Source organism: Miniopterus schreibersii, assembly GCF_964146895.1.
Source record: "Miniopterus schreibersii genome assembly, chromosome: 4".
Classification (NCBI taxonomy): Eukaryota; Metazoa; Chordata; class Mammalia; order Chiroptera; family Miniopteridae; genus Miniopterus; species Miniopterus schreibersii.
Window position 1 is genome coordinate 78,597,469 of NC_138105.1, and position 21,953 is coordinate 78,619,421.

Consider the following 21,953-nt stretch of genomic DNA (forward strand, 5'->3'; position numbering starts at 1 on the left):
ACACACACAGGTTAACAAGGAAGCATGTCCCTCCTGATCACATATTTTACCATCAGTCATTTAAAATCCAGAATCGGCTCCAAGGTAGTAAATATTATCTAAACAATTTTACCGCAATCCAAGAACAACAACAATGAAAGGCATAAGGTGGGGGGAGAGGGGTTATTTTTAAAACTCTGAGAGAAAAAGATTTTGCTTAATAATTAAATTGTGTAATAGATTTTTCCATTCCTCAACCCCAACATTTTTATAGCAAAGAATTGCCTTTTTTAACCCCCTAAATTATGTGTACAATTCAATGAGTTTTAACACATGTATACAACAATGTAACCACCACCATCATTGCAAACTGCTTTTAATTTCTCTTGAGATTAAAGAGTAACAGATGAGACAGAGATTCTGAATAAATCCCTGGAGATGGTGGGGACAGAATGTCAGCAGCTGCCCCTCAAGAGTCAACCTGATTAGTCTTTGGAATCAGTTGGACAGAGGGAGGCTTCTGCTGTTTAACCACTGACTACATGGCATCTAAAATCAAGGAAAAAATCATCATCTTAGGTGAGAGTAACAAATAATAAAAAATTAAATAATGGTGCTTATATCTTTATTAAAATTAAATACGTTTATATCTTCAGCCTTAGGCTGGTTCTTTTGCTTGTAAGTTTAATAGGACCTGCTATTCTGCTGCTTAGAGCTATTAAGAGAACAAGGCAAAACATTTTTTAAAACATTAACAGCAAGCAAAGTTTTGATGTACTGTTCTCTACAATCCAATCTATGCCAGATTTTCTTGTAGAGGGCTGTATACTGGTCAGTATACCAGCCACATGTGGGCAATATATTTAAATGAATTAAAATTTAATTTAAAATTTAAGAGAAACATCAATGTGTGAGAGAAACAGCAATGGGTTGCCTCCTGTAAGTGCCCTGACTGGAGATAGAACCCGCAACTTGGGTATGTGTCCTGACCGGGAATCGAACCTGCAACCTTTTGGTATATGGGAGGAAACTCCAAGCAACTGAGCCACCGACCAGTGCTAACAGAAAGAAACTCTTTAAAAACTGGTGACTCACCTCTAAATCAGTTCCTGCCAGAGTTGCTCCTCTGAGGTTACAGTTCTTCAACTTCGCATTTTTTAAGGTAGCGACCCTCAGGTTAATTCCTGTCATTTGACTTCCTTCCATGTCCACGCCCTTTAGATTAGCACCTGGAGTGAACATATTTGGGCATTAGTTGAACTTGAAAATATTTATAGTCACCCACCTTCAATGAAACCACAAGATCTAAATGGAAAAGAATGATGACAGGCCTCTTTACCTTCTGAAAATGATTCTGAATTATAAATCTTAGCGTCTCGACCAACTTACATACACAGAGTCCTCTGTTAATGATGTGTTAGCTCGTACTGTGAATTAAGAATGTTTTAGTCTTCGTTTTTGAGGGAGGGATTCAATTCGCTCAGGATAATTAGCACTTCTATAATATGCCTCCATAAGTTTATGACAAGGGAGATAAGTACTGTGTCTTCTAAATACACACATAAACAAGTGACCAGTGCATAGATACAAGAAAGCAGTAAGAAATTCATAAACAAAACATTAAACCTAAAAATGACAAAAACTACCTGGCTTTGTGCAAACTGAAATGCTTAATTTTGGTCAGTATAAAAATATGCTGTTCTGTTTGAAAGTTTAAGATGTTGATATTTAATTCTCCAGCTGGGGCCTCATTAAGTGTTAGAGGCTGGATCTCCCCCTGCAGTCTCAATGTTGGTTAGCATATGACTGAGACCAAGGTATGACTGACTGATCCCTGTGCAAATGCTGCAAGCATGGTGACAGAGGAAACCTACCCCCTATGGTTATGTTTTATCTGTAACAATTACTTTGCTGGGCTTTTTACTTAATGGTATGTTTTCCCCTTAGAAAAAGTAATTATAGACAGAATCTCACCTTCTAAATTGGCTTTAAGACCCGAAGGATCTTCAAAATTACACTGTTTCAGGGATGCCCCTTCTGCATTAGAACACAGCATCTTGACTCCCTGGAGATTAGCACACTGGCAAAGAAAAAAGTCCATGTCTTAAAGTTCAGAATTTTGTTTAGAAGAGAAAAAATTGGCTCAAACAGTTGTTAACCAAAAAATTTTTAACTTCCATAGCTGAAAGTCTTTTTATGTTATTTTTTCATTGATTTAGGGAGAGGAAGGGAGGGTAAGAGAAAGAGAAACATAGATGTGAGAGAGAAACATCGATTAGTCACCCCTGCACACACCCTGACCCGGGATCAAACCTGCTAACTCAATACAAACTAAGAACTGTGTTAAGAGATAATTCTCCTAAAAGAACAATTTTTAAAGAAACAAAAGTCACGATAACAACAGCATGCACACTTTCCATGATACTTAAGAGTTTAGATGAAGTTGGGGAGTCAGAACTGTGATATACCTATTTGTTTTTTTATAAACAGCCCTGGGAATGCCAATCAGCAGTGTAAATGTATGGATAGGAAAGCATAAACTTGTTGGGAGTATGGATTTTTCTCTTCCTTATTACAGTAGCAATCAATCAATGATATTCTAGATGTTCAATCATGCTATTACTACCTTCATTTCAATGGTCAGAACACTAAAGTCAGCAATTAAAGGCATCCTCTAGCTACAAATAAGTAACAAGTTGTAAATCAGGTCTTTTTGTACCAAACATTGCTACACAACATTGCTAACCTTAAGCACCCAAATCACAATGTAAAATACAGAGTAAAAAGCTAGAAAGTGGATGTTAGAATTTTAAATTATGTCAATTTATCTCAAAGGGGTCAGTGCCATCAGATCTGAACTTTGACAACTACCAGATAAGGGAGGAAGCTATTTATAAGGGTGACATCTTAACATTAGGCCTTCACAAAATTATCACCATCAAAGTAGATATGTTAAAGTGTTTAAAATTGGTTAAGGTACTATATAAATAATTGTAGTTGTTATAGGTAGAGCAGTGAAGAAATCTAAAACCCTAAGGGTGATCGAGTTATCTTATAGCCATACCTACCAAGAAAAATCCTAGTTTCCTAAGTGCAATTTTATTTACCCTGTAGTCAGTTTTAGTGGAAGGAAGCTAAGCTACAGATTATTTAAAACCTCAGGTAATTGACAAATGCACAAGCATTCCCATCTCTACCTGCACATTAACACAAGTGAGCACAGAGCTCCAACTGACAGACAGGACAACGAGCACCCAGAAGGATGCAAATAACTAAAAGATAACTGGATTTTTTCGTATTTAAAAATATAACAAGACGAGAAGCTGATACATGAAAATAAATGTGTCTCTGGCTCTCTTTGTAATGCTCCCAGGTAAAACAGAATGTAAATATTATCAAAAGTTCCCAAGGTAACTATGTAAATATAGTTCCATGATCATCAAGGTTCCTCCCAGCTCTTATGGTTCTGTAAGTCTTGGACTGGGAATATGGAATAGATACCTAACAGCTGGATCATTATACCAGCTTCTCTTCAGCTAAAGGCAGTAATGGCAGGTGGAGCAGGTAGGAGAAACAATCTAAAGCATGCTGACAGAGCAGGTGGTGTGGCCCACGTGTGGACTGCTTAACAGTGATGGCAGCTGACATCACCCTGGTGGCAGCAGAGCTGGATGGTTCCTATGAAATGTTTCACCACCCATAAGGGAGAAACTGGGTGAGAAGTTTAGTAAGAGTGGTGGAACCATTAGGTGCGACTTGTGTTGTGTAGTAAAGTGCTTAGCACACATTGTATTTTGTGGACACGTCAATCCATGAGCTATTTATCAGCAGTCATCTTCAAATGCTAAGGACAATTAACAATTAGTTGTGACTTTCACAGCCTACACACTCTGGGCAGTGACTGTTCAACATAAGCCATTTTCATCATTAATAATTAAATTTACAATTTTAGAGCACATCAGTTTATTGAATATATATATATTTTTGATCTTCACATCAGTTATACCATATGGGTAGAAGTATTCGCAGATAAGAAAGTATGGATCAGTTTCATAGTTAGAAATACTGTAATTAAATAGAACTCAAAACAAATTGCACTGAATGATCCGAACTGTTTTATCTTGTTCTTGTTTTTAAAAACCAACCACGCTGCCTCTTCACATTTCACTAGTTAAGGACTAGGTCCTTCAAACCTTTCCTTTGTGCTGTTTGTCGTTTGCTTATTTTGCTACCAGTTTGATCCTTCAGCATAAAACGAAACAAGGTAAGAAAAACTCCACAAATGTATGTTGGCAGACTCTGCTACTAGATCTGAAATAAGCTTCATGGAAAAATAGGTTGAAATTAAGGATTAAAACCAAAATTATAAAATTTAATAAACATTTATTCAGTGGCTACTAAAAGCAAGTTCTACATTAGGTACTGTTAATTCAAAAGACATATATAGACATGGGCCTTGGTATTAAGGAACTTAAAGTTGTTAGAAGTTAGTAAATTTCACTGTTGGTTCTACATGTATCATCTAACCCCAAATTAACACAGGTAATTTTTCCATACATACATGTATATACATACGCGCACACACACATCTACACATGACTACATGTAAATACATATACAAATATATGTAGAGAGAGCCAAAGTTATAAAACCAACCCATTTCATTTTCAGAGCCTTCAGTTTTATCAGTGTTTAAGTAAAAGCTTCAGTAAGAGACAGATGTAATTTCTGCTCTCTGAGCATGCTCAACAGACTAATAATTTAATTTTCTCTTGTAACCAAAAATGATTCTTACGTCAAGCACTGATCCAGAGAGATCAGCTCGTTCAAGATTTGCACAGCAGAGATTAGCATGTGCAAGATTGCAGCGGCTTAAATTGGCCATCTTGAAGTTAATGTATCGAAGGTCCAAACGAGAAAGATCAGCACCACTAAAGTTTAAACCCTGAAATTAAAAAACACAAATTGTCATCATATTTAAACCATCTGTTGCATTAAACTTAATTACTCTAGCTAACCATCAAGTTTTTTAGAACCAACTGGTGGTTCAGTTATTTGGAGTTTATTACAAAACACAATCAAATGGAACTTGGATATATAAAATCAGTGTCCAGAATGGGTTCTGGTAAAAGAAACTGTTTACATTTAAATTAGAATGCAGTCTGGCTATTCCTCCTTTATGTGCAGAAGTTTCTAAAGAGGGACCTCTGTTAGCCTCATACCTGTTGACAAGTATTATTATTGTTAAACCTAATTATATTTAAATTATTTTATTAATTCAATAATTCAAGATAGTTTCATTTTTGAAAAGCGAACATTATGGTTTTTTAAACTTTAATGCTACAAAACATAAATGTAAAAGTATCTGCCACTGACTAGCCATATATAACTGTACAAACAATTGACATTTTATTTTAACTGCTGAAATATCTATGCATTACTCAAAAACTTCTATGTGAGGTATAATTGGACAATAAAAAAGGCTATTCCACATCTCTTTTTTGCTACTTTGGGATTACATCAATGCTGTGGCCCATAATTAAATTATATCTTGCATGAAAAAGAAAATGAAGCAAAAAAAAATTCTGGAAGAATGTAAAATGTCACTCACAGATGTGCTGACACAAATAACTTATTTAAAAAGTCTGTTTTAATTACCTGGCAACGCAATTCTGATTTGGTTGGAGTGGCTAGCAGAAATCGGACAAATTCCTTTCGAGAAATTGGTGAATGATCCTCTGGTGGTTGAGAATTCTTGAAAAGAGATATTAAGAAATTAGTGGAGCATTCTGGGAGACAGCTATCACAAATGAAATACTGGCTAGTATTAAAAAAAGCCTTACCTTTATTGCCACTTCTAGCTGTTCAATCAGTGAGTCAATACCGAAAAATCTGGCTTCTTCTAACACACCTATCATAATAAAAATGATTTGACTTTGACAGAAAACTTCATTTTAATATTTACACAATTCTTTATGTTAAATTCTCACAAAAGAAGTGAAATTCAACAAGTAGGTTATCAATCAATATAGAAAAAAATAACTCTTGTTTAAAACATAATAGGATATTTAAAAATATTTGTAAAACAAAGTAGTTTACATTCAGCAAAAGAAAAAAGAAAGAAAAACTATGAAAGAGAATGAAAGGCTTCCATATTTCAAAATCATTTCTAAAAATTACTTTAAAGAAGCCACAGGCAAAAAATCCTAATACCACATATTCCTCAAATAATTGATAAGTGGTTTGATTGTGAATCCAATGAAAAATAATTAGTTCACCTAATCTTAACATTTCATTGACCCTTTCCAGTGGAGCAGATCCGAATGGGTTTGTCACAAATATCTTATACTTGATGAATTAGGAAATTATAAAAAGTAAACTTCAAAGCAAAAGTCAAAAGTATAAGTCAGAAACTTTTCTTATAGGAGAATCAATTTTTAAAAAGATTTTTAAAAGATAAAAGGGGTTTGATCTATCATTTTTTTTTTACTTTGGTAAAAAAAATTTGTACATTCTCTTAGTGACTTATTATATACTTTCTCACATCTGTTAATAAACATTTTCATCAGAGTTTGTGGGAATAAACTGGGATCCACTGTCCTTAAAATGAAGACTTCTGTAGGCTGAGCTTACTTTTTAAAAAAGGAGCCAGGAATTACAAAGGTAGTAAGAGGTGTAATCCCTCTCTTCAAATGGTTCTAAGCTGAGAAGGGTGACTATATGTAGATATAGAAAACCACAGCAGTTTTCTGGGAAAAGATTACAATCTTTTCTGGGAAAACCCAATTCCACCTCCAGTATTCCAATTCAAAACAAAGGCCATCTGAGGACCAGCACAGAGCTCAGGCAGCCGCTCTGGCACATTTTCTGTCCACACCAGAGCTGCTTCGTCTCTAGATTCCTCATGAAGGGCCAGCCACACTTCAATGTCTATCCCTTGGTAGACACCCAGCAAAAGAGACTCTGTGGGGACTCACTCTCAGTTTGTCAAGATTTTATGAGTAAATCAGAGCCTCCCAGGGAGTGTGGTAAGAATGTTTTTCTAATTCTAGGTTCAGAACTAACCCTTAAAAACTTCCAGAAAAACCTTAGAAAATATAAGACACCACGAGGGAAGGTCGAGGGAAAGGACATAATATTTAGTGTGTTTTCTGTTAGCACCAATAAGACCCTGATTTGATCCCAGCTCTGTCACTATGACTTTTGTCTTGGAGAAGCTACTTAATCTTTCTTAACTAAAGCTTCCACATTTGTGAAATGGGGAAAGTTGTCAGAAATATTAAAAGAGATAATGCACACTTATTATCTGGTATAATGCCTGGCACCTACCTGGCAGGCAAGTCCTCAATAAATGATTATTTATGATTAAATTATGTTTTAAATTATTATTAAATTATAGGTTTTATAATATTGAAGACCATTCTTTTTTTCTATATCAAACTGGGTTTCAGAAAATTCATGTTAGCTTTAGGGAAATAGATAATGAAATGCTAGAAAGATCTCAAGTTAGAATAACTGAGGTGAGATTTAGCGAAGAAGATTATTAAGTCAGGGAAAGAGTGTTTTGAAGACAAATGAAAGAAGGAAAAGGAAGACATGATTCACTGGAAAAAGTGAAGATCATTAAAGGCAGGGAACAAAAGGAAATGATGAAGGTAAACAAAGAAACTACTGATGAGAGCATAAATTAAGAGCAAGAAATAGGTTCTTAAGTGGGAATAAGATGAATAAGTCATTATAGGTTATTTTAACGCATGTAATTACTCGCGGGGCAACTTGTAGCCAACGTAAAGAGTTTGGAGGGAAATTGTACTAAATAAAAACAATGCTACATAAAATGAGTCAGGAGGGAGCTCTGTTTTCTGAAAAACTAAATTAAAAAGAGCATTGGCAGAGAAACATGAAAGAGGAGAAACAAGCACAGCTTGGTAATAGCCTACGTTGCTGAAATCAGAGACAGCAGGAAGAATATGAAATGCTATCAATGATACAAGGAGAAATTAAAACGGGAAGCTTAAAAGAGCCCATAGAACATCTAAAGCTGAGGTTTAAAATGTAATCAGGAGAGGGTGGCCGTTAGAGTGAAAAGCAGCAGAGTGGCACAGTTGCTAAAAGGGAAAGGTTTGGTAAAAAAGTGGATCACTGGTTATTTTTATAATAATAATAATTTTTGCAGACTGGCTAAAATAAAAACATTTTACAACACGAATTGTAAGCTAGCGGCCTCTCCCACCCCCCAGGCTGATTCTGATGGGTTTAACATGCAGTGTTTTAAAAATCAGGTTTTACATAAAATTTTACATTTCCAGGTTTTCTTTAGAAAATCAAGTAACAAGTTACCAAGCAAGTGAAAACATAATAAAAATGATAAACTTACAAAACTGTGAGGAATTATATTGAGAACTCACCCAGTAAGTTAATGCCATCATTTACAATGAGCTGTCCGTGACGCAAGTAGTTCAAAATGGGTTCAAAGTACTCAGGACTTCGGTCAATTAAGAAAGCTCCTCTATGATCTTGCTTGTTTCCCCAGACACCTATTTCCATTAAAATGAAGAAAGTCCCCCATAATAAAAAAACAGAGTTAGAAATTTATGGAAGAAAAATTTTGTAACATACCAGTAAGTTTTCTCTTTTGTAAAAATTGGTATCATTAAAAAGTAAAGAAGAACAAAAGCTATAAAGTCAATACAGCTCCAAATAGATCACACAAAGTGTGAAAACCATGAGTGGCACTCACCTTTGTCCTTAAACATGTGGGCCAGCATACTGTCAGGCTCTTTATTCACTAAAGTGCTCCTAAGAATTCAGGGAAAAAAATTGATTTCTCCATTTGTCTTATAAACAAACATATTTAAGTCAAGAGTATACTCGATCCCAGCTGCTCTCTCAAAAAGATGCATGCTATAACCTGGTAGGGGTGATGCTGGGAAACAAAAACGTGCAATAAGTTGCCATTTATCAAAATCCCTTCTAATCTGGCACTTCCTTTGATTTACATATTGTTTTAGTTTCCTTTATTTAAAAACTATCCATCTAGCAAGATATATCACAATATCCTTGATCTAAATATATTTTCCTATGCCTTTAATATAAGCAGTTATAATCTCTATAAGTTTCAATATTAATTTTTACTTGCAGTGCATATGTATTATTGAATATCTAAAAAGCATGTTCTAAAACACTAAATTCATGCTTTTTCATGCTTTCCTGGAATGACCTGTGGATCATTTTCCTTCTCTTTTCTTTAAAAGAAGCTTTCTAAAATATGGTTTCTGATAAGAGTATATTTATTTAAGCAGCATTTCAGTATCTTCTAAGGAAATCAGCAAACTGAAGAAAAGAACAAATGATATACAGTGCCCCCTGACACACAGGTACAAACATGCACACGCACCTACCGTGTAGTTGTGAAGTACCGCCCTCCAACGTTTAATGTAAGCCAGTCTGTGTGAGATCCTGACAACCCTTCAGGTAGCTTGGAATCTGTCTGAGGATCTAGAGAGGACATGTAGAAAATAATAAATATATTTAACTGGGGATTTGGGGAAGAAGGCAATAGCATGATTTTTAAAACTTTCTGAAATGTGCCAGAAAGAAATGCCCATAGAATAGATTGAAAAATACAACCTAATATTCCAAAACACGATAAAAGAAATGAATAATACAAGGTATAAAAGAATAACATAAACCAGAATTAAAATTCAGAAATAAGGTGAGAGAACTCAGGAGACAATTGGAAATAAAAATAAAAATTTTAGAAATGAAGATTAAACTAGAAGACACACAGGAGTAAATAAACACACAGATAATGCCTTAAGGAAAATAAAAGATGCAAAAGAGGAAAGCTTAAAAATAAAAAATAAATAAAGAAATGAAAAAGATTTAATAAAAAATTTCAAATATATTAGGTAAATGGCATGGCCAGTGTTGCTAAGTGGGTGAACATTGGCCCATGAACCTGGAGATCAGCGTTCGATTCCCGGTCAGGGTACATGATTAGTGGGGGACATGTAGGAGGCAGCAGATCAATGACTCTCTCATCATTGATGTTTATATCTCTCTCTTCCTCTCCCTTACTCTCTCTGAAATCAATAAAAAACATGTAAAAATAAATAAATAAGATCTGAATATTACCACAAAATACTTTTTAATGTTAAGCCATGTACAATATGTCATTTCACCTTTTTTATTTTGGCAGACAAACTTGGCTTTTAAGGAAGTCACTTACCAATGAATGGTTCTCCTTCACACACAAATAAAACATCATCGTCCCTGGGGGATATAAAAATTTAAAAAGGCACCATCAAAATCCAGAAATCACATTAATTATCTGTTGAATATAGGAACTGTTCCTTAGAATTGTGTAGAAGACAGGTTTTGCTATCAATCTATATTGCAAAATTGACTATATAAGTTTCCAGTGCTTTCTTTGCTTAACATCCCCTCTCTCCTCCAACTTAACTGTCCTTGGATTTAAATTCAAGTATGATCAGACACATGAAAGTACTTTTGAAATGGAAAGCAAACAAATAAAACAAAACCCACTATACAGATTATTAAAATAAGATTTTTTTTCAACTGAAGAATGTACTGTTACATTCAAAGGATATGATTAAAGGCATAGCCAACTCTTTTTTTTTTTTTTACTTTAATTCTGTAACCCTAAATAAATTACTGGGTTTTCTCCCATTTCATTAGCTGAGTTGTGCTTTGGCAATGAAAATAAATGTTCATATTGAGTTTAGGAAGACTATAATGGGAAGTAACTGCAGTAAACACTCACCTACTATGCACCCAGCACCCTCCCAAACGTAAACGACTGCACATAATTCACAGTCCTGGATTTTCAGTGATACCCTCCTCCCCTGTCCGACCCATCCCACATTCCTGGAGGTAATTATCAGGCTGTTCTGTGAAGCACCTATTATTAACAGGTATACACTGCACAGTTCAGATGGCCTCTGACCTTCTATGTTGCAGAAGTTTTTATTTCCTGTAAAACATCACAGGGACACACTGAATTTTTCTTAGAAGCAAAGTCTGTGCTTTTTAAGAAATTTAGGTTGATGTAAATCATTCAACAGTGTGACTCATTTATGCATAAAAACTGAAAGAATCTGGAAGATATTGAAAAACTAAGAAATTCTCCTACTTTATTTGGATTTTAAATCTGTATCTTTTAAATTTATCATTTCTTCTACTTGCTCACCATGCCAGTAAACAAATTATGAAAATTTGTTTTCTTATCTTTAACAAAAATCAACCAGTAACTGTATGACCTGGATAAGTTATTTTTCTCAGATGTTTAGTTTCTTCATTTATAAAATGACGGGACTATAAGTTTTTGACTTCAAAGGCAGTATATTATATTGAAAGGTCATTCTGGCCTGGACTTAAATGAAAATTAAGCCTTGTACACTATTATAATATAGAGCATCATTATTTTCACTCCATCAATTTTTTTTTTTTTAATCTTCACCGGAGGATATGCTTATTGACTTGAGACAGAGAAAAAGGGAGAAAGAGAGCGAGAGAAACATCTATGTGACAGAGAACATGGACTGGGTGCCTTCCGTATGTGCCCTGACTGGGGATTGAACTCACAACCCAGGTATGGGCCCAGGAATTGAATCTACAACCTTTTGGTGTATAGGATGACGCTCCAACCAACTGAGCCACACCGGCCAGGGCTCACTCCATCAATTGTTTAAAAAACCTCATGCTTTGCCAGTGAAATGAGATAACATGGGTAAAGCAAATACAACATAACGGGCACATTGTCGGTAATTTTTGTTCCCTTTCCATCTTTGTTAAGTCTCAAAATTCTATGATCCTATGAGGATTGGATGAGGTAAACTAGATACTTGTTTTAGAGAGATAATTCTGCCAGGGATATTTAAAAAACAAAACCAAACAACAAACAAACCAAAAACCACTATTGTGGTGGATCACTGATGAGTTAACTCTGCTTAGCAAGTTTTCACCAAAGTAGTGAATATTTATAATTTGTAAATATTTGTAATATATATAAAACTCAAAGCATTCTTAGAAAAATCAATTGAACAATAAGCAATAGCATATAAAATTAAAGAGATCAATTAGATTTCTAACACTAAAAAATGCATGTCTTATTAGATCCATTTCTAGTACATAAAGAAATTCCTCATAGCCATATATGAATCATGCAGAAAGACTATTAATATATTGGAAGGTACTGAGGATTTTCTATCTGATCAATACATCCTAAGTTCAAATGATTTAAATTCCAAAGAGCAAATACTAGGCAATCATTTGCCAAAATCCTGAACTCTTTAACAGTGATTAAACCATTGCGTCAGGGAAATAGCATAGCACCAAGAAACTAAGAGCTCAGAGTGGAAAGCTTATAAAAAGGTGAAACTTACCTGATCAAAGCAATATCATCAATCAGTCCACCTTTCCCATTATACACACTAGTGGCTTTTATGCCGAGTTTACTGCTGGCCACAGAAAGCAAATCAGATAAAGTGCCATATACAGCAACCACCTGTAAAACACACCAGATTAATGAGATAATGAATTTGCATAATAAATTTCATCACTCATAAATTATAAATCATCACACTATAAACAGGACTAAAAATTAGATTATCATGTAAAAGGAGATTTTGAGAGGTTCTTAAGAGTGTTCCTTTTTCTTCTATGACTCAATTATTTACTTAGTGCCTAATATTGCTGAAATCTAAAACTAGAGTATCAGAAATTGTCTCTGACTAAAAACAATCTACAATCTTAAGGTATGTTGAATAATGCTCCAGTTCTGCAGACCCCCACTTGAATTTAGATTCTGACATTTCCAGCTGCCTGTCGACTTGAGACAAATTATTTAACCTCTTTATGCTTCTGATGCTTTACCTAGAAGTGAAGAAAATTGTCGCATGCACACCAGAAGGTTGTCATGAGTGTGAAACGAGCTAATGAATGGTAAGAGCTTAGCAAAGCGTCTGAGACTTACTCAGTCTTTATGATGTTTTTACATTATTCTTGTGTTATAGGCATGGTTTATTTTTAAAATAGGAAAGATTTACTGCTGTTTATTATAACATTTATTACATCAACTACCATATGAAAGGTAACAACTTCCCACCTCATTTAATTCTTCAATAACTACTTACTTTATAAAAGCCAGACTCTAGCCAACATTCTAAATATGGCAAGCAGCTGGGTTTGATCTATCCAGCTGAACCGACCTGTCCTGCTTTCAATCAGGCAGTCTGATGCGTGTGCGAGGTATATGCCATTGCTTAGGTAGGCGGTTGAAAATCTCTACATGAAGTGCATTTCTTGCTCTAGTCTTAATTGTAACTCTGGGTTCCCAGTGGCTGAGTTGTACATTATCAGTTAGGATCTCTGAACGTTACGAATAAAAAGTAGGTAAGGAGCTGAACGTGAAGCATTTACGGCCAGTCGATTTCCCACAGGATATTGGATACATGTGCCATGTGAAATGCAACCCGGGCTGGTCCTTTGTTCACCAGTGACTGGAGTATAGTACACACTGAATTTTTGGTTACATAAATGGAGTGCCCAGCAGGGTGTAGAGGGAGTTGTTTGCTAATCTAGGAGAGTGTGATCTCCCAATAGCAGAGCGCTCAGATTCCAGCTGCTTTCTCTTGTATCATAAGGATAAAAAGCCAGAGAAGTGTTGCAAGCTGAGGCGTTTTGGGGAAGGGTTGTAGGCAAGCACTATTTAAAGGGGACTAGGTGGATTATTAAAATAATGCACAACCCAAGTGTCCATAAACAGGTGAATGGGTAAAGAGCATGTGGTATATACATACTGTGGAACATCATTCAGCCATAAACAGCAATGATATTCTGGTAATACTACAACATGGGTCAATCTTGAAAACATTATGCTAAGTGAAATAAACCAGACAGTAAAAGGACAAACACTGTATGATTCCACTTATATGAGGTAATTAGAACAGGCAAATTCATAGAGACAAAGTAGAATACAGGTTACCAGGGCGGAGAGGGAAATGGAGAGTCACTGCTTAATCGGTACAGAGCTTCTGCTTGGGGTGATGAAAATAAATAGTGGACGGAAATAAATAGTGGTGAGGCTATACACATTGTGAATGTACTTAATACTGATGAATTATACACCTAAAAATGGCCAAAATGTTAGCTTTTGTATTATATTTTTCCACAATAAAAAATAATCCAAAGCACTTGGCAGTGTCTTGCACATAGCAGACATACCATAAATATGAAAGCTTGAATGAAATGTGTCCCCCATATTTCCTATCATTTTTCACATCTGTAACTGAGCCTGGAAATCTAATCTTTACTGCAGATACATGTTCCTGGGAGAAAAGGAAGAGAAATAAAGTGCATAAGGCATGTGTGCAGGGTGTGAAGAAAGAAAACAGAAAAAATAGTAAAAAAATGCAAAGGAGCAAGAGATTGACCAAAGGAAATGCAAACCAACTTTTACAGTTTGGAAAGTGCTATGGGTGGGAGGTAAGAAAATCCTTTTAACATTAACATCCTGTCTTAGCTGGTATTATAATACTAAGAATTTTCTAGATAGGAGAAAGAGAAAGACCTATTTATCTCTGCTTCTTGTACATTTCTGCATGGCTTTATTCAGCCTGACATTATCCCCTCCTTACCCTAACATCAACTTTCTCTTCAAGCATTTCTTTTCTCTTCTTTCTCAAAAGGCCATATCACAACATGGATGCAAATTTCATGCATCTGTATATATAAATGCACTTGCATTTAATTTAAATATTAGAACATATATTTTATATGACTTATTTTTCAAAACTACAAAATTGTTTTCTATTTCTATATGATTGATTTATTTTTTCCTGTGGGTCAGTTGTCTCCTAATGAGAATAAAGGCCACCTACCTGCTCTAAAAATTTGGAAGCCACTAGCTACAAGAGGCTATTTAAATTTTAACCTATTAAAATTAATTAAAAGTTAAAAGTCAGTTGATTTGTTACACTAGCCATATTTCAGTGCTCAAAAGCCACATTAGCTAGTGGTTATTATGTTAAGCAGCGCAGATATGGAATCTTTCCACCATCACAGAGACTTCTATTGGACAGTGCTATTCCAAAGAGCAGAGTAAAATGAACAGAGAAATACCTATTTTAATTCTGTTAGGCTTGACCATGCCATAGCAGTGCACAGCACCAAAGTGGTAGAACCTGTTTGTTTTATATTGGAGGGCTGAGTAACTGCCATCTTTCCTTCCTTCCCCACTGAAGTCAAATTTAATTATAAGATAGGAAAAAACCATATACAGAGTTCTGCGATTCTCAGGGCAATCAAAGCACAATAGGAGTTTCCTTGTAGGTTGCAAAACTACTCAGGAACACATTCTAGGTATCAACTGAGTTTAACTTTTATTTCATTATCACTTAAATCAGCTCTACTATATTATCAAACACAGTTTAGCATTTGACTAAAATATTTTCTGATCTGACTTTCTGTCTGTACGTATGTACATATGTATGAATATTCATGGAGCACCGTTAATTTAATAGCAAGCTATAAAGAAAATAAACAACTCAAATGTGCATTGATAGGATAATGGATAAACTGTGGCAGTATATTTATATACATTTATACAAAGAAGTGAAATGAGTAAACTATCACTACATGGGGCACTATGGATGGAATCGTAGAAACATTATATTGGCCCAGCCAGTGTGGCTCAGCTATTGAGCATTGACCCAGGACCCAGGAGATTGGGGTTCGATTCCCAGTCAGGGCACGTGCCCAGGTTTTGGGCTGGATCTCCAGCACTGGGCGTGCAGCAGGCAGCGGATCAATGACTCTCTCATTATTGATGTTTCTCTCTCCCCCCCTCCCTTCCTCTCTCTGAAATCAATACAAATATATTTTTTAAAAAAGGAAACATTGAATGAAAAAAGCAAGTCCAAAAAGACTACATGCAATGAAATACCAATTTAGAATATATGTCACAAAGATGATGAACAAAAAATATATAGTTTAGTTATATATACGTAAGTGGCAAAACTATTTAAAAAAACATGGCAAAGAGAAATATAAAATTCATGAAAATGGGAGAGGCAGCGGGGAAGGAAAGTGGATGAGCACATTAAGTTATTGGTAAAAAGCTATTTCCTGGATTGTGTGGCAGGCTTACTGAAATTTGTTATATATTGGCCTTTTCATTTTTATGCATATTAATATTCTTTATTATTATTTTACACGTATTGAATATATTTTAAAACCATTTAACTTGAAGAGCAAGCCCTCACAAGTTTCTTATTAATGTTTAGACTTCAGTAGGCAAAGGTTCACATAGATTTTCACCTTTCTTCAACTCTAACAATGGGTTCAAATCTGGGTATTTCATATCAGCAACATACTTATGACCTAATAACAAAGCCAGAAGACAATTATTTCCCGGACCAAGACTGTAAACATCAGTACAGAATTAAGATCTGTTTCATATCCCACTAAGCCTGCAGCCTGGCACGGTTCCTCATACAAAGAGGGCACTCCATTAGTGTCGGCTGAATGAATGTCTCCAAAAGGCCTGTGCTCATGACTGAATATTCTGCACTTATGCTCAAGATATACAGAAGCTCTGAACTGACACCAGCTTGCTCAGAAGCCACTTGCTACATTCAGACAAGTAAGTCCTCATTTCAATTTCCTTAATGCCAACTATTAGAGGGAATATTAAAAAGAGGACAGTGGGAATTCTGAGCAAATGGAGAAAGGATGAGAGGCTCAAGTATAACTGACTCTTGGAGCAATTTAAAAAAATTCAAATAATATGATTTCTAAACAACACGAGGACTCTTTATTGACTGCAGACTCTAGTCAGCCAGTAAAAGTCTAAATATCAATAAATTTAGTGAAATTTTGCCAAATACAAAATTGACTTTAAATATATATTTTTAAAAAAGAAATAAAGAAGTTCTGAAATTGTCTGTCTTCATGTGCTGGAAAATATTTTTAAATGTCTTGCTAATTGGGATGACCTCATCCTATCACTGGATAATAATTTCAAAGAAAAATAGTATAAACTTAGAGAGCATTTATTATTAATAGCGGTTATTAAATAAGAGTTTACATAGTCTTCTTCAAAATTTGGCACTTTTTGACTTCTCAGATCCAAAGAGATCCACTATTTTGTAAAAATCTCATAGTTTATATCAGAACAAGGGGCAACTCAGCCATTTTCTCATTGCTTATTTGTGCTTGCAGGATTGGTATACTCTTCAATCTGCAGCTTCTCTGAAGAAATTTTTTAAAGCCACTTGGCATTTTGGTATGGGTTAATTTAGTTAAAAATTAATGTGAATCTTAACCTGGTCCTTGTAAGCTTCCACACATCACAACATGCTAAAGTGAACCAACCCAGTGAAGAAGTTGCCCATGTGAACACACCCCCATCTCCCAGAAGGCTTGGGACTAGCTGAGACATTTGGTGGCTGAAAGCATCTGTGTCTTTTTGGAATGGGAAAGACACACACCAAGTTTTAGCATTACTTTATCTTTTTAAGAAAAAATAAATCGAAGGTATAACATTTCTCCTTGAACTCCACTGGATTGTCTTGTATGTCTGTCGCATACCATCTCATCGGGGGAAAGCACTGTTTTAGAGATTACACAGCCTTCCTTCCCTTCCACATCAAAACGTCCACTAGTTACACTTGTTTATTCACTAATTACACAGGAAAGTCATGTGAGCACATGTGTCCCCTGCAGTGACTCTGTACTTTCCAACCCCAGGCTTCATGGCCCTCTCTGGCAACCACTGAAAAAGTTTTACAGGGCATTAACTTATTTGAAAAAAATACACATTCTTATGAGCAGGAAACAAAAATACGAGCTAGGTAAATAAGGAGATCATGGGAGTAACACAGACATCCCAACTGGTGGATGGGAAAATCAAACTCTATTTTGTAGTAATGCTTTTTTCCCAGCATGTTCATGAACATTATGTCATTGTTATGCCATTCTGGCTAAATACAGTCACTTTATTTATATAAAAATTAAAAATGCAATCTGTTGTGTACTATTCTGCTCTTTTGTCAAATAAAGTAATTTTAATACTATTTTTTAATCAGCTTAAGTGAGAGGAGAGGAAACCCTGACAAGTTTGGCATAGAGTATGTTTTCCAGTTGAGTAGTAAAGATTATGGCATGATTTATTTTTAATATTGACTCATACTAATATTTTCCAGTTTGGGTTTCTATGATCTTTTTTAACATAAACATTTATCTTTAATTATCTGAGATGTGTTTTTCCAATCTTCTGAGATTCTCTAGCAAAATCTTTTTAAAGCAAATAAAATTTAAATCCAAAATCTAATGCAGTCAAAACTAGACAGCTTAAAATTTTTATTAAAGATAATATGGCAAGACTAACACAGCCAATCTTTGACAAGAACAAAATTCAGTGGTTTCAGAAGAAATTTACGGCATAGTTAAATATTTATGCCTGATTCTAAACATCTTGTCTTTCATGGAATAACACAGCAGATATTGGATGAAAAGGTCAGTCAGAGGTCTGCTTTTGAGAACATACAACTGTAACTTTGGATATACTAAATCTTTCTCCCAGTAACCATGTAAGTTTTAGAATGTAGCTAGTAACAGACAAAACAGGTTGAGAAAAAGTTAATGGTCAGAAATAATGTAAATCTTGGGAAGCATCTTTTGAGGCAGCATTCATGAAAACTCAGAAACTTGAACTTATGCCAGTTCCGTATTATATATGGGTATTAAATCTCTAAGACCAGAACACAAAATTAGAGTCAACAAACCACACTGTGGTTCAGACTTTTAGAGCACACTTACTCAAAACTGCAGAATATGTTGGAAAATCATCTTTTATACCGTGGCACAATTACACTATTTAGAAATTGACAGTGTTTCCAAAATACGCAGCAAAGTATTCTGGCAACTAATACAGTGAGGCCAGTTTACCTTTACCTTTGATTCTAAGGCTTAGTCACTTCTAAATGTCATTTAGCCACATGAATGTCTGCCTTGAACAGTCAAATTTTCCAAAGCAGTCGAACAACTTTCACGGGTGGGGCAAGAGCTGAGAAGGAAAAAGATTCATTTTGGCTTGCTCTGGCGTTGGAAAAATATTTAGTACCACACCCTCAACAAAGGCCTAACACAGAAAGGAGTAAGGGTCAAATCAGTCCCTTTTGGGCCTATTGTCACAGTCCCCTAAGGAACTAAAATCAGGAGATAAAAGAGTACAGAACTTTGGCGGGGGGTGGGACTTGGGGCACCTAAGAGAGGGAACCATCAAGAAAATGCCCCTGATTTTCGGTCCTCTATTCGGCCTAGGATAGAAGACTATTTCACTTATCCGCTGATAGAGTTTACATTTTTTTCATCCGATCAACCTTGCATGCCTTAGTTGTTACCACCACTGTCTGGAGCGGACCATCAGTGAGGACGGAGGTGGAAAGACGCGCCTTCTCTAGCCAGGGGTGGTGGGCAGGGGGTCCCCCGGGAGGAGGTGGGAAGAGGAGCGTCTGTACCTAGCGCTCAGGTGACAGCGGCCCTCCCATGCCCTCCGTTCTCCCCGCCCCACACCTGGACTTGGGAACGATTCAGCACAAACCGAACCTGCGCTAGTCCCCAGGACGGCTGGGGAGTCCAAGGGCAGGCTCGAGGTAGGAATCTGGAGGCCGCGGGGACCCGACCTTCACGTCCCGGGCACCCCCCATCCGGGTGCACGCCCACCTCCCAGCCCCGGTCCCCAAACTTCAGCCCCCTGCCCTGCGAGCCCGCTCCGCACTCCGCTGCCCTCGCCGCCCGCAGCCCGGCCCGCCTCGCCTCCTCCCGACCCCCTTACCTTTCCATTCTTGGGGCTGCCGTTAAGGAACAGGGTCACCCGCCTCATCGCGCTGCCCCCACTGGGTCCTGATCCTGAGTGAGTCGCCACCCTCCCACCTGGCTCTCCTCCCACCTTCTTCTTCTCCCGCCCTTCCCCTCCCTCCACCCACTCGGACTCTCCTCCCTTCGCCACCTTCCTTCCCGTAGAGACACACACACGCACACTCTGGATCCCGCACCCCACGGTTGGCCGGTCCTCCTGCCCACCCCGCCCCGCGGCTCCGCAGCCAGTCTGGGGCCCTTCCCCCAACCTCCCCCAGAGTGACTCTAAGCTGGACCAATTATCCGGCAGCGCCGGTCAGCACTCCGCCAATCATCACCCTGTATTGGGTGGGCTCATACTAACTCCGCCCCGGTGATGGGAGGAAAGAGAGGCTGCTGTGTGGCAGGGAAAGGTTATCAGCCAATCAGAGCAGAACTTGGAGCCCAACCGCGGCTCTAAGCGTTATTGAGCAGGCGCAAACCCAGCACCAGGTAGATCTCATCTGCATACGGAGGTGGGGTTTGAGGGAAGCCGAGCGCCAGAAGTGACTCCGGTCAGTCAGCACCTCCGGCTCTAACCCCTCCCATCGCTCAACCCGCAGAGGAAACGGCTGCCGTCGGAGCTGGCTGATTGGGTTAGAACCAGCCCGTCTTTCTGTCTTGATTGGTCCAGTCGTTCTTTTCGAAGTTTACAGCATCCAATCGAAAGGCCGGGGGGGCGGATCGAAGAGCTAACCGAAGGATTCCTCCGCGAGACTCTCAGGGTAAGTAGTCCCCACGGACGCGGGTTAGCCGCATTCTCCTCAGCGAGTCGCCCGCAGCGAGCGGTCGCTTCTCTCCGACCTCACGAACCACTCGTGTTCCTGGGACGGCGAGGTAGAGGCCTGGGAGGTTTCGGGGTGCGCGCGGACACGTGCGGGTGGCGGCGTAGAGATTCGTAGAGCCACGTCGGTGTGCTGAGGCCGCGGGCGATTTGAATCCGACGGCGGGCGGCGGCCGCGCGGAGCTGAAGTGGAGGCTCCGCGGGCGGCGTGTCGGGGTAATCGGTGGCCGGGACCAGGCAGTTCCCCCGGCTCCTGGCTCTCGAGCGAACCCTTCAGGAGGAAAGAGCCGAGGTTTAGAAGGCAAGACAGCCACGACACTCGTGTGCGGCGGGGCGGAGCGTTGCGTTCAAAATAAACCGAAGCGGGAGGAGAGCCAGGCTGCGGGAGCGCGAGGTAGGGCAGGTGTCCTGGTTTGGATTTCGGGTCGATCACGGAAGTGCTGTTTCTCATAAGTGTCTTCTGCTTATCCTGCCCCACGGAGATCGTGGCTCTCCTGCGACCTGGGCTGGATCACCCGCGTGCTGTTCAAAATGCAGATTCCCGGGGCCCAGCCCCACCTCCTGAATTAGACTTCCTGGGAATCCGCAAGCTAGGCCTTTAGCAGGGTACCCAGGTGATGCAGGTGTTTGCTAAGATTGAAAAGCCATGGCTCATAGCAGCGCTTTTCCAACTTTTTCATCTCACGGCACACAAATTAATGACTAAAATTCTACAGCACACCACGAAATATATTTTTTGCTGATCTGACCAAAAAAGGTATAATTTTGATTCATTCACACCGGACGGCTATGGTTGTGTTGGCTGTTGTCATTTTTTTAAACTTGACAATCTAAGGGAAAAGAGGTCAGTGCCCCTGACTAAATTGTCAGGTACTGCATGTTTTAAAAATTCTTGGCAGCACACTGGTTGAAAATCGCTGGCTTTGTAGTATGGGGCCTGGCTTTGTTTTATCTCGAACAGCAGCGTCTTCCATTTCCCTCTAATTTGAGTTCCAAAAGTACTCTCCCTACCGATTTCCTTACCAGTGTAGATTGTGTCAGAATTCAGTCTTGAAGGAGGGTCTTCATCGAATCACATTAATCTGGAGAATGGGGTTATTTTTCTTTTTCCTTTCCTCTCTTTTTTAGATGGATACCAATTCAAAAGACCCCGAGTCCCCTGAAACCAAAGAGTCTGCTATTAATGCTGGTATGTAGTGATCTGTGGCCTCCTTGTGAAATTTAAGATTTAGGTATTTGTCTTCATAATGATGCTTAGCCTCCTCAA

The 21,953-nt window shown here is 37.9% G+C and overlaps 2 protein-coding genes across 8 annotated transcripts in view; one reads left to right on the plus strand and one right to left on the minus strand.

The window, feature by feature from the left end:
* KCTD9 (potassium channel tetramerization domain containing 9) overlaps positions 1-20,115 on the minus strand; it is a 29,828-nt gene extending 9,713 nt beyond the window's left edge. For 2 of the 5 annotated variants that reach the window (XM_081136260.1, XM_081136259.1), the window contains exons 1-11: positions 19,841-20,083; positions 12,387-12,508; positions 10,211-10,254; positions 9,381-9,477; positions 8,720-8,778; positions 8,388-8,516; positions 5,823-5,890; positions 5,638-5,733; positions 4,775-4,924; positions 1,954-2,059; positions 1,075-1,208 (exon numbers count right to left, since the gene is read on the minus strand). In XM_081136260.1, the coding sequence (XP_080992386.1) occupies positions 1,075-1,208; positions 1,954-2,059; positions 4,775-4,924; positions 5,638-5,733; positions 5,823-5,890; positions 8,388-8,516; positions 8,720-8,778; positions 9,381-9,477; positions 10,211-10,254; positions 12,387-12,508; positions 19,841-19,888 (1,053 nt within the window). In that variant the 5' untranslated portion in view covers positions 19,889-20,083. Of the gene's footprint in view, positions 1-1,074; positions 1,209-1,953; positions 2,060-4,774; positions 4,925-5,637; positions 5,734-5,822; positions 5,891-8,387; positions 8,517-8,719; positions 8,779-9,376; positions 9,478-10,210; positions 10,255-12,386; positions 12,509-18,957; positions 19,070-19,840 lie in introns of all 5 variants that reach the window. The other 3 variants (XM_081136261.1, XM_081136263.1, XM_081136262.1) reach the window with 3 other exon arrangements.
* Positions 20,116-20,256: 141 nt separating this feature from the next.
* The window catches only part of CDCA2 (cell division cycle associated 2), a 45,204-nt gene continuing 43,507 nt past the window's right edge, over positions 20,257-21,953 (plus strand). The window contains exons 1-2 of one of the 3 annotated variants that reach the window (XM_081135980.1): positions 20,257-20,739; positions 21,815-21,875. In XM_081135980.1, the coding sequence (XP_080992106.1) occupies positions 21,815-21,875 (61 nt within the window). In that variant the 5' untranslated portion in view covers positions 20,257-20,739. Of the gene's footprint in view, positions 20,740-20,811; positions 21,081-21,814; positions 21,876-21,953 lie in introns of those variants that run through there. The other 2 variants (XM_081135979.1, XM_081135978.1) reach the window with 2 other exon arrangements.